Here is a 16,584-nt window from a genome sequence, read left to right as displayed (position 1 = left end):
CTAGCATTGGGGATAGCACTGTCTGAGCCTGCATCTGGCATAAGAGAAGTCCAGCTCTTAAGTTAGCATGCATTCTCTTTTTTCAATGCAGCTAACAATAGAGATAACACAGTTAGGGAATCCAGAGAGCATATAGGAGATCTTTAGACAGAGAAAAAGTAATGATAGTGAATGTATGAAAACCTTAATGTTAAATGTGTTTGAATCATGTAGATTGACTACGCTGCGATTCTTTTTCTCCCGAACATTGCCTTGGAAGGCACTTTTTAATATGCCATTTCATAGTTTCTAACAGAGAAACAAAACTTTGAAGTACAATTTGTAATGTCTACAATACTCCTCCCTCTTCCTTTTAACCAGGAAAAATACCTTGCCTTCTATAGTAATCAATACCAGTCTCAAGCTGAGACAATGATTTTCAAAGGATGGAATCAACTTCATAGAGAAACCCTCACAACAAAAGCCAGATGCCAACCAGTGGGAATGCCAGAGAACAGATTTATTTTGTGTCTTCAATGACCGCAATGATGTCCAGTAAAAAGAAAGGTTAAGCTAGCAACAATATTTGTTGTCCTTGAATTGATTTTTCCTGATTTTTTTTCCTCTCTCTCCCTCTCCTCAGAGCTCCAGAACAGCTCGCTCAGAGGAAGACCGAGACTCACTGTGGGATGCCTGGGGTTCATGGAGTGAATGTTCACGTACTTGTGGAGGAGGGGCTTCATATTCACTGAGACGCTGCCTGAGCAGCAAGTAAGTGGGTGAATGCTTTTTACTTACTGATGGGAGAATTTGAAGTTCTGGTATGTGTCAGATCATAAGAAGTAACTAGCATAGGTCTCAAACAATGCTGAAATTTCTACCTCGGTGTTAGAAAATTATGGATTGTGTTTTATGACTCAGGCAAGTGGCCAAAGTGTTTGATAAGGCAACAAATGTATAAAATATAGTGGGAACCTATGGAGATACAGAAGTTGCCCACACTTGTTGCTTGCCACGCTGAAGGCTGCCAGCTACTGAAAAGTGAAATCTCCTTTCGCTTTCACTGTTTGAGCAATAAGCCTTTTCACATATTTATACCAGACTACAATTAATTCACTAGGTTTAGAGGCCCACAATCTCAGCTACACTGAGACTATAAAAAAGAAAGAATGATAATTCTTCTCAGGGTATCTTAGGAGTTAAATTCCAGATAGGAAGGCTTCCATACCAGCAACCTTTCCCAATAGGCAGGGGTAGAATTGATTAGTGCAAAGGTGAAATCAACCAGAGACAGACATCCAGGAGTTTGTTCCTCCGCAGTTACCGTCTTCCAATAGAACATGTACAAGTCACTTGACAATTGCACTCAATAATATACGTAAGACAAAACATTTCCAGCAAATATTGTTTCTGCTTACTTTAGGAGAAAACACCTGCAGCAAGTAGTGATAAATATTAGCAGATATCTGATAAATAATATGAAGGAAAACTCCAGAATCAAACTTCTGGCTTTCTGCCATCTCTGATACCTTGTATATTGTAGTATAAAAAATATAATAAAATTTTCCATCCTGCATACATTTCTCTTGTAATTTTCTTTCATGTGCTTATAAAACTGATGTTAATAAAATAGTGACAATACTTTCCAAATTAGTTCTTACATCTGACGTTTTAAAACATAATGCTGTTTAGTAAGGACGAGAAACAGCACAAAGCATATAATCATAAGGTCAGAATAGAATATTGTGTATTTTAACTCTATCTGTGGACAATTTGGTCTCCTGGTTAACCAAGAATTCTTGGGCTGATAGTATGCAACTGTCTACAAGAAGGGGAAAAGATTGACAAAATCTCAAAATATTCTACTGCAACTAGTGGAAAGACACTACTTTTCTACTTCATTCCCATGGCGGGTGGGGGGAGGGAAGGAAGAATACTTTGGTTTTTAAACTTGGGGCCAAATTCTCATCTCTTGTTCACTCCATGGCAAATAGGTGTTCTTTAACGACCTTGAATTTGGGAATTGCAAAGGTGGGAGCTTGTTTGAGGTCACTGTATCCTTTTCAGTTTTAGGAAACTAAGTGATCTTGTGCATGCTCCTTTAATGCAGGCATGAAGCCAGGCATTTCAGAAGATCTGGGGCATTTTTGTAATACGAGGGCTTGCTACACCTCTGTCTCAGCCGTCTTTACAGAGGAAGAGTATTGGAGCTCTATGGTAGGAGTAGCATAAGTGTTCTGCAGCATGTGGGCATAAACAACTCCTCTGGGCAGCCTCTCCCCATCTGTCTCTCTGATTCTTGTACTGTTCGGGTCTCTGAAGCTACCTCAGTGGAATAGTCAATAAGCTCACAAATCACAGAGTTCTTGCTTTTCATACAATACCTAACTACTGTCCATTCAGTGTATAAGCAATACTTCCTGCCTTAAGAAAACAAATGCAAATTTTGGTCCATTCAGTTAGTTTTTCCTTTTTCCTGCATGAAGTTGCTAGTGAAATAGTGATTTTAACCATTTTTTTTGTGTGCGTGTGCTATGCAAGCATTTTATGTTGCTAAGGAAAAGGCAGAGAGGGAGCAGGAGAAAGAAAGTCATCCGAACTTTGAAGGTTTGAAAATAGGCCTGTGTGCATGAGTATTTCAAATCTGGCAAGGCTAGAAAAAAAATTCAACCTCTTTAGGACAATTTCTTGATTGGTACAGTTTATCTCATGTATTTACTGTGTATAATTACATAGCAGAATAAAGGAAGATACTACACGCTTCTGGCAAATGAAAAAATGACAACATATTTAGATGTTTTGGAACAAATTAATCCTAAGTAGTTCTCCTCCTGGGATGGATGTTTGTAATGCCTTATGCCTTTTAGTTCTGTATGAGATGGCTTTCAGAGCATTAAATGAAAAGAAAAAGCCTAGTGCATTGTCTTTGAAGAAATGCAAAGACTAATTGTCCATTCCTAAACACCATTAGTGTACTCAGCTAACTCAAGAAAAACAGTTTTATTTCCAGCTTTTGTTTGCCAAAGTTATCTTAGTGCTTGTGTTGTTTGTTTTGGGAACATGTTTTGTGTTAGGCTTTTGCAGCTGTGATGAAAGAATGGAAAGTGTTAGCAAGAAATTCTATTTTCTAGCATTTTAGATGGTAAACATTTGAGGATAGGGGCTGTTTAAAAAAATCATGTCATTACAATAACTGGTCCTGATTATGCTAAGGACATTTAGTATGATAGCGGTACAAATAAATGTGCCAGTAACATTAGGAGACAGGAGCTGTAAGCCCAAGTCAACTACATATCCTGGTATCCTGCACCAAAGTGAGAAGCACTGGCTGACTCAGGTGGCAGAATCAGCCCCGGGAAGATGACATTCTGATAATAAGTAGGTAAAGACTGGGCTAAAACTCAAAGCATGATATTCTTCATGCTCTTTGTTGGCAATAACTCTATATAACTCCCTTTGACAAACTCCCTTTGAATTTACTGCTGTTTGCCTCGATGGACTTGTGAAAGTGAAGCTCCCAGAGTAATTGTATGTTGGGTAAAAGAAGTATTTTTGTCATTTCAGAATGTTTTGCCCTTCAGTTTCGCCATCCTTTTATTGATACAAAGCTCAGGAAAAAAGATACTCCTCATCTGTCTACTCTTCGTCACGAAGTGTCCTGAAGCACCGCTGGCCAAAACCTGTAGCGAGGAGAAACACTTCTGTTTCTTTTGAGGGACAAACTAACAACTGTTGTGCTTCTACAGAGAATGGAATTTTCTTAGCTGTTAGCTATTTGGCTACAGGGCACTGGAAATGCATTGGCAGAGCATGAGAAGAGATGCTGGAACATGGTTGTTGCTCTTTTCCTCAGATTTTTATGGTGTCTATGGCTCAGCAGACCTGCAGTGAAAATACCAGTATGTCAGAGAATCATAGAACGCTTTGGATTCTATGTGTGTCAGTAAAGGTATTTAATAACTGTATTGACTCAAGCAAACACAGAATAAAAAAATGGTTAAAGTTCTTTAGATATCTGAAATTCATGTGAATTTCATAGAATCATAAGATGGTTTGAGTTGGAAGGGACATTAAAGATCATCCAATTCCAACCCCCCTGACATAGGCAGGGACGCCACCCACTAGATCAGATTGCACAAAGTTCTATCCAGCCTGGCCTTGAACACCTCCAGAGATGGGGCATGCTTCACCACCCTCTGAGTGAAGAATTTCCTCATAACATCTAATCTAAATCTCCCCTCTTTTAGTTTAACTACAAATCCCCTTGTCCTACCATTATCTGCCTGAGTAAAAAAGTTGTTCTCTGTCTTTTTTGTAAGCTCTTCTAAATATTGAAAGGCTACAATGAGGTCTTCCTGGAGCCTTCTCTTCTTCAGGCTGAACACAGAGTACCATAGAACCATAGAGTATATTGAGTTGGAAGGGACCCACAAGGATCATCAAGTCAAACTCCAGGCTCCACCCAGTACCACCCAAAAATCAGACTATGTGTCTGAGAGCGTTGTCCAAACACTTCTTGAACTCCGGCAGGCTTGGTGCTGTGACCACTGCCCTGGGGAGCCTGTCCCAGTGCCCGACCACCCTCTGGGTGCAGAACCTTTCCCTATCACCCAGCCTGACCCTCCCCTGTCCTAGCTCCACGCCGTTCCCTCGGGTCCTGTTGCTGTCCCCAGAGAGCGGAGCTCAGCGCCTGCCCCTCCGCTCCCCTCGTGAGGGAGCTGCAGGCCGCCATGAGGCCTCCCCTCAGCCTGCTCTGCTCGGGGCTGAACAAACCAAGGGACCCCAGCTGGACAATCCCTTCCCTCAATCAGCAAGTAGCGCCGTGCTTGATGCATCCCCGGAGCATCTATTTTGGAATGTATTTTGCATCACCCTCTCCCCAGCTCTTTCAGCCTTTCTTTGCAGGAGAGGTGCTCCAGCCCTCTGATCGTTTTCATAGCCCTCCTCTGGACTCCCATATCTTTCTTGGTTTGTGAGCCCCAGACCTGGATGCAGCATTACAGGAGTTTCACAAGGGCAGAGCAGAGGGGCATGATCCCCTCCCTCCACCTGCTGGCCACCCCTCTGTTGATGCAGCCCAGGATGCAGCTGACCTTCTGGGCTGTAAGTGAGCACTGCTGGCTCACGTTGGGCTTTTCATCCACCAGAACCCCCAAATCCTTCTTTGCAAAACTGCTCTCAGTGAGTTCTTCCAGTCTGTACTCTTGTCTAGGATTGTCCTGATCCAGGTGCAGCACCTTTCACTTGGACTTGTTGGACTTCATTAGGTTCATGTGGACCAATTCTCAAGCTTGTCCAGGTCCCTCTGGAATGGCATCCCTTCCTTCTGTTGTATTGACTACACCACTCAGCTTGGTGTCATCTGCAAACTTGCTGACAGTGCACTCGATCCCACTGTCTATGTCACTGATAAAGACATTAAACAGTACCAGTCCCAAGACAGACTCCTGAGGGACACCGGTCATCACCAGCCTGTATCTGGACGTAGAGCCATTGACCACAGCTCTCTGGGTGCAGCCATTGAGCCAATTCCTTATCCACTAAATGATTCACCCTTTAATTCCATCTCTCTCCAATTTAGAGATAAGGATGTCATGTGGCATCATGTCAAAGGCCTTACAGAACTCCATATAGATGATATTGGTCAGTCTTTCCTTGTTGACTGATGTATTCACTCCATCAGAGAAGGTGACCAGCTTGGTCAGGCACAAGTTGCCCTTGGTGAAGCTGTTCTGGTTGTCTTGGATCGCATCCTTGTCTTGCTTATGCCTTGACATTGCTTCCAAGAGGATCTTTTCCATAATCTTGCCAGGCCCAGAGGTGAGGTTAAATTTATTTCATTTGTGTGTGTTGGAGTGTTTTCAGATCTTAAGAAAATTATGAATTACACTACATTCATGTATCCTGATCCTAAAAATATTCTGTGTTCTGGAATTGTACTGTTTATATTAACAAGTATCGCTGTAGAATTTAAATTGTTTTACTGTTTCTAGGCCTGGCAGGAATACAATTGTGATTTTTTTTGATCATATTCCAAATTCATCATCACTTTCTGTTAAGGTGGTAGAGATGGCAGAAAAGTGGGATGTCCAAGAACAGTGGGAATAATTTTAGTAGATAATTTATAGATAATCTGTGGGTTTGTTTTTTGTTTTAATCTAGTTATAAATCCTAACTGTTATTGCTGCTGCTGTTTCAGGCTAAAGCATGAAGCAGAGAACAGTTTATGTGAATATATGTGTAGCAGAGTGCTAAGCCGGACATGAAGTTCCATGAATACTGAATCTGAGCTAAAGGGTAAACATCTGAAATCATCAGGTGGAAAACCTCCACTCTGTTCAGCAGTTTACACTGGATTTTCTATATGTAAGAATGATGATCTCAGATATTGACCCATATGTCAGTAGCCAAAGAATGTCAACATCTTCCTGACAAGTTTCCCTCAGCAATAAAAGAGGGAATGCATGAGAGGATTTCTAAGGAATCTATCTTTGCATAGATTCTTCATACTGGTTCTGCTATTTGTTGGAATATACTTTTTTCTCCCCTTTTCAAATACTTTCTTTTCTTCCTTCAGCTGATGGCATGCAAAAGCAAACCACCAGTATGGATTAGCCTTTCCACTACTTCTGCTTGATAAGTAAGCTGAAGTGATTCTCTACTTTGGTTGTTCAGCCCGCTGCTATTGCATATTGCAAAGAAGTGATAAAAGTACATTCATATAACTGACTCTTAGTTTTATTGCAGTTTGACTCAGTCAATCAGCAATATAACCTCTGAAAATGTAATGTTGGAGATTAGGTTCAATAAACTGGCTAAATTAGCTAAAATTAGGTCTATTTTATGCTGTGTAATATTTTTCACATGACAGTTCATGAAGTTCAAAATATAATGGATTATTTCATGAAGGACTACTACTTTCTGATTATGATCACATAGATTATCCATTGAAGAACCGAGAATCAAGGGGTTTGCTGTCTGTCAAAATGTGACAGAATAGGTGCATGTTCATTCATGTTAGCTTAAAGTTAAATAATAGAAAAAAAAAGAAAAAAAAGAAAAAAAAAAGCATTACAGCAACAGTGACTAGCACTAAAAAGGGGATACATCAAATACTACATATGTGAAAATTCTAGTTTATGGTTTCAGCTGTATATAATGTTGATATCAAAGTTTGTCTGCTGTTCTTTAGCTGCTTCACAACTGGATTTGGAGTTTTGTCAAGGCATCTCACTGTGACCCCTAGTTTCAGGCTACAATCACAAACTCAGCTGTCTTGGAGGTTTAGATTGCAAGAGAATCTAAAGTATTTCAGATATAACATTAATAAAAGGTCCCTTAAACATTATGAGTGAAAATTACAATGGAAAAGCTACTCTAGATTTTGGGTTGCTTCTTTATCAGATAGTTGGAGTAATTTATGTTAGCTTCTATTATGAGATGATAAAAATGCTGCCTTGTCTAATCCTGGCACTAATAAATAAGGCAAATTATTGCATTTTATAAAATGTTCCTGTGTGTGTCAGAATGATCATTTAAAAAGCTCTTTATTTTCTCATTCTAAGAATAAGACCTCTGCTATCTTGTGGTCTGTAGAACACATACCAGAAATTTAATGCATAAATGCTAACGTAATTACTAAATACATCCACAAATCTAAATAACGTTCTGATGAATCATACCATGTCACTCAATGTCAGAATTCTTAGATCACTTGAGCTATGAGATGATTTGGGAGAATGGTTTTCATTATTCCAATTGAAACTGTAAATGTACACTAATATAGTGTAAATTACTTTCAGGGTACTTTAATAGCTGTCATGTTTTCTGCTTCAGTTGTTAACTGGAACTGCTTTACTCTATCATGGGTGTCGTCCCTGCTATATTAGGTGATCTAAAATTTTGTAAGAAATTTAGATTGTAGTTGGTTTGTGGACACTGCTGGTTAAAATTGTACCATATACCAGCATTTTAAAAGATATTTTCTTTTATTTTATTGACTTTGGGATTAGTCAAATTTGTATTTATGAGACTCCTTCCTGCTTTGATTTAATGAAGCATTTCCAATTTTCAAGAAAGATTATAGTTCCAGCAGTACCTACCAGCAGAAGCACTGAGCTGTAACCTTAAATTTGAGTCAATACTATAGAAAGCTGCAAGTATCATAAAATTTAGATGAATGCTGTGGTCTGTGGGGTGATTACTGGAGCTCTTTGGAGAGACAGTTACGTTGTGTTGGCTGTCCTAATTTCCTGTTGCTGTGCTACAATAAAATATCTAAAAGAATATCAAATGCTTTCACACAGGTTTTTTTCCCATGTAATCCATTACTAGACTTGCTATAGGGATGCTACATGCTGGTGTTTTTTGTGAGGAACTGATCTGTGCTATAATGAACAGCAGCCAGCATTGTACCTACAGCTGAGAGTGATGGATATGATCTCCATAAATCTGTCCCTCCATTGAGATGTAGCCTACCTTGCAAAAATGTCTGTGAATCCTTTACTTAGATGATATACAGTTCATAAGTTCAGGTTCACTGGAAAAGTTTCTGTATATTCATAATTCTTTCAATAAATCTGTTCTGAGAGTTAAATGAAAAATAATTAAATCAGCCAGGTCTTTGCATGATGTGGAGTTTTTATAAACCTTGTTAACTTAATAAAAAATTAAAAAAAAAAAAAAAGTAAGTTGTGATGCTGTAAAGCCACAAGCTGTACATGAGAAAGCTAGAGAATTTAACTGGAGCTGGACTAACGCATGTGGTTCAGACCCAGGTTCAGACTTCCTCAAAGCATGGGTAACGTGGGTTCCTATTCAGCACATTTGTTTTGTAAAGACCAGTTGCAGAGCTTGGATCTAGAGCTGAGCTCAGGCATGTTCAGATTTGGAATGTAAGTACTTTTGGGCCTGTGATAGGTTCTAGATGCTGTCTTTGTGATAGAGCAAGCCAGGTGAGACTTGATGTTGTATTATCTTTCCACTTGGCCTGTGGATTACCATTGCTTTGCTGAAAGGCAATTCTTTAATTCTTGCTTTTTTTCAGCCTTTCTTGGCTAGTGAGTAACTGGAAAATATTTGCAACTGTAATAACTTCCTGTATATATGTGATTTGTCATATGTGCAAATCTAAAGTTAGAGACTTTTTAAAAATTCTTAAGAAAAAAAATACTGCAGTGACAAACATGAGGGAATAGCTGTATAAAAATCAACAATAATAAGAACAGTCTGAAGTTCTCTGACAAATTATCCTCCCACTTTTCCTTTGTTTTCCTCAAATTCGATTTTTTTTAAATTTATTTTAATTGGATTGGACAGCTTCTGTTTTGCTGAGAGTTTAGGGAGTGCTATTTATTGCCAGCTGTTACTCGGAAAGTAACACTTAGTGGTTCTGAATAATACAAAGACTAATCTGACAGTAAAAATTGAAATAGACTTTATTCTGTTTAGTGATTTGTATTGCAAACTGCAAGGTCTGCCTAACTTTGGAGTAAACATGATGCCAACCTTAAACTCCAGGAGTAACAGAAGCTATCTGGAGTAAGAACTTTGTGTGAGTGGAAGCACTGTTGGAATTGCAGCTGCTTGTTTTTTGTATAACATTCCCAACAAAATTCTCAAATCTTCTTGAACTTGAAATGAAATTGTGAATTGAGACTAGTCTTGCCTTTAGAAGGAAAGACTTATTTCTACAAGACCAATAGATAAATTAAGTTTCTCTGGGCTCAGTGTTATTTTGGCTAGAGTGCAAGAGATAGGCAAAGTAACCTAAAACCAGCTAGCTCAGCTACTGATATTTGGCTATTTCTTGTACTATAGCCTACAGTGTAAGCAAAATTTTAGAAGTCTTTCTGTAGGCAATATTTCACCACTCCACTTGAACAAGCACTGCATAGCCAGAAGCAAGTAGTTCTTTTCTACTAATACCATGAAAGGAATCTGGTCTTCAAGATACAAGGGTTTCAGGTTTTGGTTTAGGTAAGTATCAAGTAAGGCCACTTTTTTTGTTTGTTTGTTTTTTGTTTTTTGTCCTCCAAGAGACAGCTGACAGAGAGATTATGGGTCAGGATTAAAGGGAGGGCAGGGACAGGTGATATAGTGGGGGTCTGCTACAGGCCACCTGATCAGGAAGACCAATTAGATGAGGCCCTCCACAGACAGAGAGAAGCAGCCTCATGTTTACAAGCCCTGGTCCTCATAGGGGACTTCAACTACCCTGATATCTATTGGAGGGACAGCACAGCAGGGCACAGGCAACCCAGGAGGTTCCAGGAATGCGTTGATGACAACATCCTTCTCCAAGTGATAGAGGAGATGAAAAGGAGAAATGCTGTGCTGGATCTCATTCTCACCAACAAGGAGGGGCTGGTGGGGAATGCAAAACTCAGGGGCAGCCTTGGCCACAGTGACCATGAAATGGTGCAGTTTAGTGCACCATTTCATGGTGCACTGAGGGCAGTGAGGAGGCAGCACAGCAAGCTGACTACCATGGACTTTGAGAGAGCTGATTGCCCTCTTCGGGGGCTACTTGGTAGAGTACCGTGGGACAAAGCCCTGGAGGGAAAAGGAGCCCAAGAAAGCTGGTTAATAAAAAGGATCGCTATCTCCAAGCTCAGGAGTGATGTATTCCAACAAAGAGGAAGTCAGGCAAAAACACCAGGAGGCCTGTATGGATGAACAAGGAGCTCCTGCACAAACTCAAACAGAAGAAGGAGGCCTACATAGAGTGGAAGCAAGGACAGGTAGCCTGGGAGGGATACAGAGACATTGTCTGAGCAGCCAGGGATCAGAAAAAGAAAGGCAAAGCCCTGTTAGAATTAAATTCTAATAGGATGTTCTGCAGGAACATCAAGGGCAAAAAGAAAGGTTTCTATAGGTACATCAGTGATAAAAGGAAGACTACAGAAAATATGGACCCTCTCTGGAAGGAAATGGGAGACCCGGTCACTTGGGATATGGAGAAGGCTGAGGTACTCAATGACAATTTGGCCTCAGTCTTTACCAGCAAGATCTCCAGCCACATGGCCCAAGCCCCAGGCAGGGATTGGAAGAACTGTGCACTGTGGGAAAAGATCAGGTTCAAAAACAGCTAAGGAACTTTAAAGTGTACAAGTCCATGGGACCTGATGAGATGCGTCCAAGGATCCTGAGAGAAATAGCAGATGTAGTTGCTAAGCCACTGTCCATCATATCTGAGAAGCTGTGGCAGTTCAGTGAAGTTCCCACTGACTGGAAGAGGGGGAACATAAACCTTATTTTTAAAAAGGGAAAAAAGGAAGTCCCCGAGAACTACAGGCCAGTCAGTCTCACCTCTGTGCCTGGCAAGATCATGGAGACAGATCCTCCTGGAAGCTCTTCCAAGGCATATGGAAAATAAGGAGGTGATTGGTGACAGCCAGCATGGCTTCACTAAGGAAAGATAGGACACCAGATTTGTCAGGCACTATGACGGGGTTACAGCATTGGTGGATAAGGGAAAAACAAGTGACATCATCTACATGGACTTGTGCAAAGCATTTGACACTGTCTCTCCTGTGATATCCTTGTCTCTAATTTGGAGAGAAATGGATTTGATGGATGGACCACTTGGTGCGTAAGGAATTGGCTGGATGGTCGCACTCAAAGAGTTGCGGTCAACATCTCATTGTCCAGGTGGAGATCAGTGATGAGTGGTGTTCCGCAGGGGTCAGTATTGGGACTGACTCTGTTAACATCTTTGTCGGTGACATGGACAGGGGGATTGGGTGCACCCTCAGGAATTTTGCCTATGACACCAAGATGTGTGGTGCAGTCAACACACTGGAGAGAAGGGATGCCATCCAGAGGGACATGGACGGGCTTGAGAGGTGAGCCTTTGCGAACCTCAAGAAGTTCAACAAGGCCAAGTGCAAGGTCCTGCACCTCAGTTGGGAGCAATCCCAAGCACAAATACAGGCTGAGTGGGCAATGGGTTGAGAGCAGCCTGAGGAGAAGGACCTGGGGGTGTTGGTTGACAAAAAGCTCAAAATGAGCCAGCAATGTGCATGCATGCAGCCCGGAAAATCAGCCACATTCTCAGCTGCATCAAAAGAAGCATGGCCAGAAGGTCAAGGGAGGTGATTCTCCCCATCTACTCTGGTCTTGTGAGACCTTACCTGGAGTTCTGCATTCAGCTCTGGGGCCCCCAGCACAAGGAGGACATAGATCTATTAACAATGAGTCCAGAGGAGGGTTATGAAGATGATCAAAGGGCTGGAGAACCTCTCTCTCCTGTGAAGACAGGCTGAGGGAGTTGGGGTTGTTCAGCCTGGAGAAGAGAGGGCTCCAGGAAGACCTTATAGAGTCCTTCCAGTACCTAATTAGGGCCTAAAAGAAAGCTGGGGAGGGACTCTTTATCAGGGAGTGGAGTGATAGGACAAGAGGTAATGGCTTTAAACTGGAAGAGGGGAGATTTACATTAGCCATTAGAAAGGAATTCTTGATGATGAGGGTGGTGAGGCACTGGAACAGGTTGCCCAGAGAAGCTGTGGATGCCCCATCCCTGGAGGTGCTCAAGGCCAGGCTGGATGGGGCTTTGGGCAGCCTGGTCTGGTGGGAGATGTCCCAGGCCATGGCAGGGGGCTTGAAATGAGATGATATTTAAAGTCCCTTCCAACCCAAACCATTCTATGATTTTCCTAATAACATCACTTTCATATATGGTGTAGTTATATTGCACACGTGTATAGCCATATTCTATTCTGTTGATTCCAGTAAATTTACTCTAGATTTACAGAAGAGTCTCAGAGTGTAAAGCCTGGTATGCTGGTATATTGTTAGTTCCACACTCACCTTCACATGCGTGAGAGTCAATGTTTGTTTAATGCTAATTACGATACATTATTTACATCAAAATACACGATTCCCTAATTAAAATATTGTGGAAAACATTTATGCAAAAAATAGGCCTTTAGCAGCCACAGATTAAAGCTCATGTTTTGATTTGACTAGCCAGCTTCCTGCCTGTAGTGACTTAAATTGGCACTTTGCCTCCAAGTTGTTTTTGTTTGTTTGTTTGTTTTTGTGTTTTGTTTGTTTGGTTGGATTTTTTTGTTTGTTTGTTTGTTTTGTTTTGTTTTGTTCTTTTCTTTAACTCCTGCGGAAGGAATATTCATAAGATCTGTAAAAAATTTTGACAGGGAAAGCTGGGTTTTCTATCTTTCTTGTCTCAAGGTTAACTATTCCTGTAACAATTCTGGTATTTCACTATCTGAAGATGGTGCAAGAGTGTCTTAGTCACTGAAATAGAAAGAATGAAAGATTTCTGGGGCCCCAAACACAAGAAGGATGTTGATCTGTTAGAGCAGGTCCAGAGAAGGGCTACAAAGATGGTCAGAGGGCTGGAGCACTTCTCTGAAGAAAGGCTGAGAGAGCTGGGGATATTCAGTCTGGAGAAGAAAAGGCTCCAGGGTGACTTTATTACAGCTTTTCAATACTTAAAGAGGTCTTATAAAAAGGATGGAGAGCAATATTTTGTTCAGACAGACAGTGATAGGACAAGGCGGAATGTCTTATAAACTGAAAGAGGCAAGATTTAGATTAGATGTTATGAGGAAATTCTTCACTCTGAGGGTGGTGAGGCACTGGAACAGGTTGCCCTGAGAAGCTGTGGATGACCCATCCCTGGAGGTGTTCAAGGCCAGGCTCGATGAGTTGGATGCCAACCTGATCTAGTGGGTGGTATTCCTGCCCAGGGCAAGGAGCTTGGAACTAAACGATCTTTAAGGCCCCTTCCAACCCAAGATATTCCATGATTTTACAGTTACAAAGTCAAGCAGCATGTCAAAACACACCAGCACATCTGCACAACCCATTGTCAGGTGAGGGGCATATTACCAAAAGAATAAAGAAAAATTTTTATACTGTTTATAATTTTGTTCTTAATTGAATGATTTGAACATGCATTTGGGCAGATCTTACCAGATAATATGAAAAAAAATGAACTCATATATTCAGCACAGTCCTGATGTATCTTTCTTTTTCCTAACAATTTAGTACATAAGGCATTCCATCAAGTTTTCATTATGAGAAAAGGAATATACTGAGAGAATGAAAAAGAGATTCTGTTCCCCAGAAAAGGAGAAATAGAGAAATTGTAATGAGAATGGTGGGGGTTATAATACCGCACAACGTTTGGAAAAGAGTTAGGAGTAACAGAGTGAGGAAAGAGGGATGCAAGATGGCGTTACTGTGTGTGAAGTACGATCTTGTGCATGGTTGGCACTAGGGGAAGTGGAGGGCTGACTCAGCCCCTCTTAAGATGTCATGGGAGGAGAAAGGCACACAGCATGCTTTTCTCACAGGTGCAGTGCCAGAACCAAAATCTATCCCAGAAGAGTGGTGATCAAGGGGTGTGAAAATAAAGGAGAGTGAAGATTGTCCAGCATTACATCAACTTTCAAACCCCTGTGGTGAACAGTTGCATCAAAATTCAGATCCACAAAAATAACCTACCTCTGGCTCCTAGTTTCTTGCTTATGTGGAGGCTTGTTGCTTAAGAAAAGCATTTCAAACTTTGATGACCACTGAGAGTGGCAGGAGTTGATGAGGTCCTCCTCTGCAAATCTCTTTCATCGCCTTTGGTAATTACAGATAAAGGCAACTTTGGCAAGGGGTTGCTGTTCTTTCTGGCATGGATTATTGAAAATCTTCTAGCTCTAGCTGAGCACAAACACACATCTACTTTAGACATTTGAGGGGGGGACTTGAACTAAGTCCCTCTACAAACTGGAGCCTGGAGAAATAAATACCAGGGTTTGGGGTTGTTTACATTAAACGAAGTGAATATTTTAATATATTAAAAGTTGTTAACCTCTTTCATAAACTTTACTGGAAACAAGTGACTAAGTTTGAAGAATGAAACATGATTCCCAATAGCTTGCTTTTCTTGCATATTCACATGATAATAATTGCCTGTCAAGCCAAACCCCCATCCACCTTTTTCCTCAGCATAATCTCCCGCAGTGTATGCCTGATGACAGAGAAGACTGAACAAGTACCTCTTATTGCTCACACCCTTTGTGTGCTCTCTAGGACTAATTTGCCATGTGTGGTGACTTTTGACTTTTCTGGGTGGCCATGTGTACTCTTGCTGGTAATAGTTGTTCTATTTAACCCACAAAGGTCAGAAGATGTGTGATAACTGTGTCTTATAAAGTGGTCTCAGTAATCTGACGAGGTCCTTCCTTGGAGGTGAAATGCTGCACGCTATGGCATGCTGCAAATTATCCACTCTAAGACATAGGATGCATACCATTAATTCAAACCCTACCTAGGGGAAAACACCTGCCCTGGCCTAGTGTTGTGCAAGGAGCTGTGTATGTCTCTCCAGAAGAATTAAATCCTCTAGATGGTTTCAGCTTCCCCGTTTTAAGCATAGACAGGTTCAGAAGCAGAATTTATTTATTTATTTATTTATTTATTTAGTCACCTATTTTCAACAAATCCTATAATTTTGAATCCAAAAAGGAGGCACTTCAGTTTAAGAGAGTCTGGAGTGCTGTTTTGAAGCTGAGTACATCTGAAACACAAAGTACTCTACAAACCTACTATGAAATTGTATCAGCTTAGTATGAAAGAAGCTTTTGGTTGATAGGTGATAACTGGGAAAGTAATGAGTTTAAACAACAAAAATCAAAAGTTTGATCCTGGCAAGGAGACAAAGGAAGTTTTGCAAGAGTGGTTCCTAGTGTTCATGAATCATCAATCCAGCGCTAGCTGCATCCAGAACTGAACTTTTGTTCTGAACAACCCTGGTCTATAGCCAAAGGAGGGAAATTGGAAGAAAAATCTGAGTTGTTATCTGGCATATGTTTCAATGAATGTACCTACTCTTTTCTTTAGTGCAAAGAATAAATGGTTGGGTTTTTTTGTTTGTTTTGTTTTGTTTTGTTTTTAATTTTGAAACAGACAATATGAAGAAATTGTGAAAAGAAGAAACTGTGAGACAGCTGACAGAAAGGAAGCTTAAATTTCTATGGTAGTTCAATATTTTTGAGGCTAATAAATTATGGTAATTGAAATTTCAATAGCAACAGATCCATGTAAAGCAAAGATATATCTGGTGGGTTTTATGGCATTTATAAGAGAGAGATGGGGCATGTATCAAGTTTGCTGGATAAGCTATTCAGTGTGGTAAGCAAGGACTGCATTAAGACTGCCTGCATGCTATGTCATACACTTTCTCCTTGGCTCTCTGTAGATGTAAATCAAGACTACCTCTAGTAAATGTCCAGTGTAAATAGAGGTCTAGCCTGCACAACAGTGTATCATCGAGCTACCTATGTTGCTCAGGAATGAATGGCATGTTGAGGGGAGTTGCTCATTTTGTGTTTGTTTTTGTTTTTGTTTTTAATCCCAGTATTGCTATACTAGTTCATAGCCTATTATTGAATATGATTTTTATTATTGTATTGCTAAAACTGTTACACCTGGTGCTGGATGCCCTGTGCACACTTTTGACTTCTGTGCATGCATGCAGTGCTAGAAATTTATGTGAATTAATCATATAACATTACAAAAACATTAAACTTGTGGTATCTCTATAATGCTTTTAATTTATATGGTAAATGCTACAGTGCAGATTAT

The 16,584-nt window shown here is 40.5% G+C and overlaps 1 protein-coding gene and 1 long non-coding RNA gene across 2 annotated transcripts in view; both read left to right on the top strand.

Moving 5' to 3' along the window:
- The window catches only part of LOC310889524 (ADAMTS-like protein 1), a 204,627-nt gene that overhangs the window by 17,765 nt on the left and 170,278 nt on the right, over positions 1–16,584 (top strand). The window contains exon 2 of the mRNA XM_083817104.1: positions 623–750. Within this exon, the coding sequence (XP_083673230.1) occupies positions 623–750 (128 nt within the window). The remainder of the gene's footprint in view (positions 1–622; positions 751–16,584) is intronic.
- Positions 757–3,991, top strand: LOC310889538. Its single transcript, XR_014576610.1, has 2 exons — positions 757–2,196; positions 3,544–3,991. It is a non-coding gene; the product is annotated as an uncharacterized lncRNA (long non-coding RNA).

Source organism: Anser anser (genome assembly GCF_964211835.1).
Source record: "Anser anser genome assembly, chromosome: Z".
Lineage (NCBI taxonomy): Eukaryota > Metazoa > Chordata > Aves > Anseriformes > Anatidae > Anser > Anser anser.
Note: the sequence above shows the minus strand (reverse complement) of the source record. Positions and strands in the feature narration are given on the sequence as shown.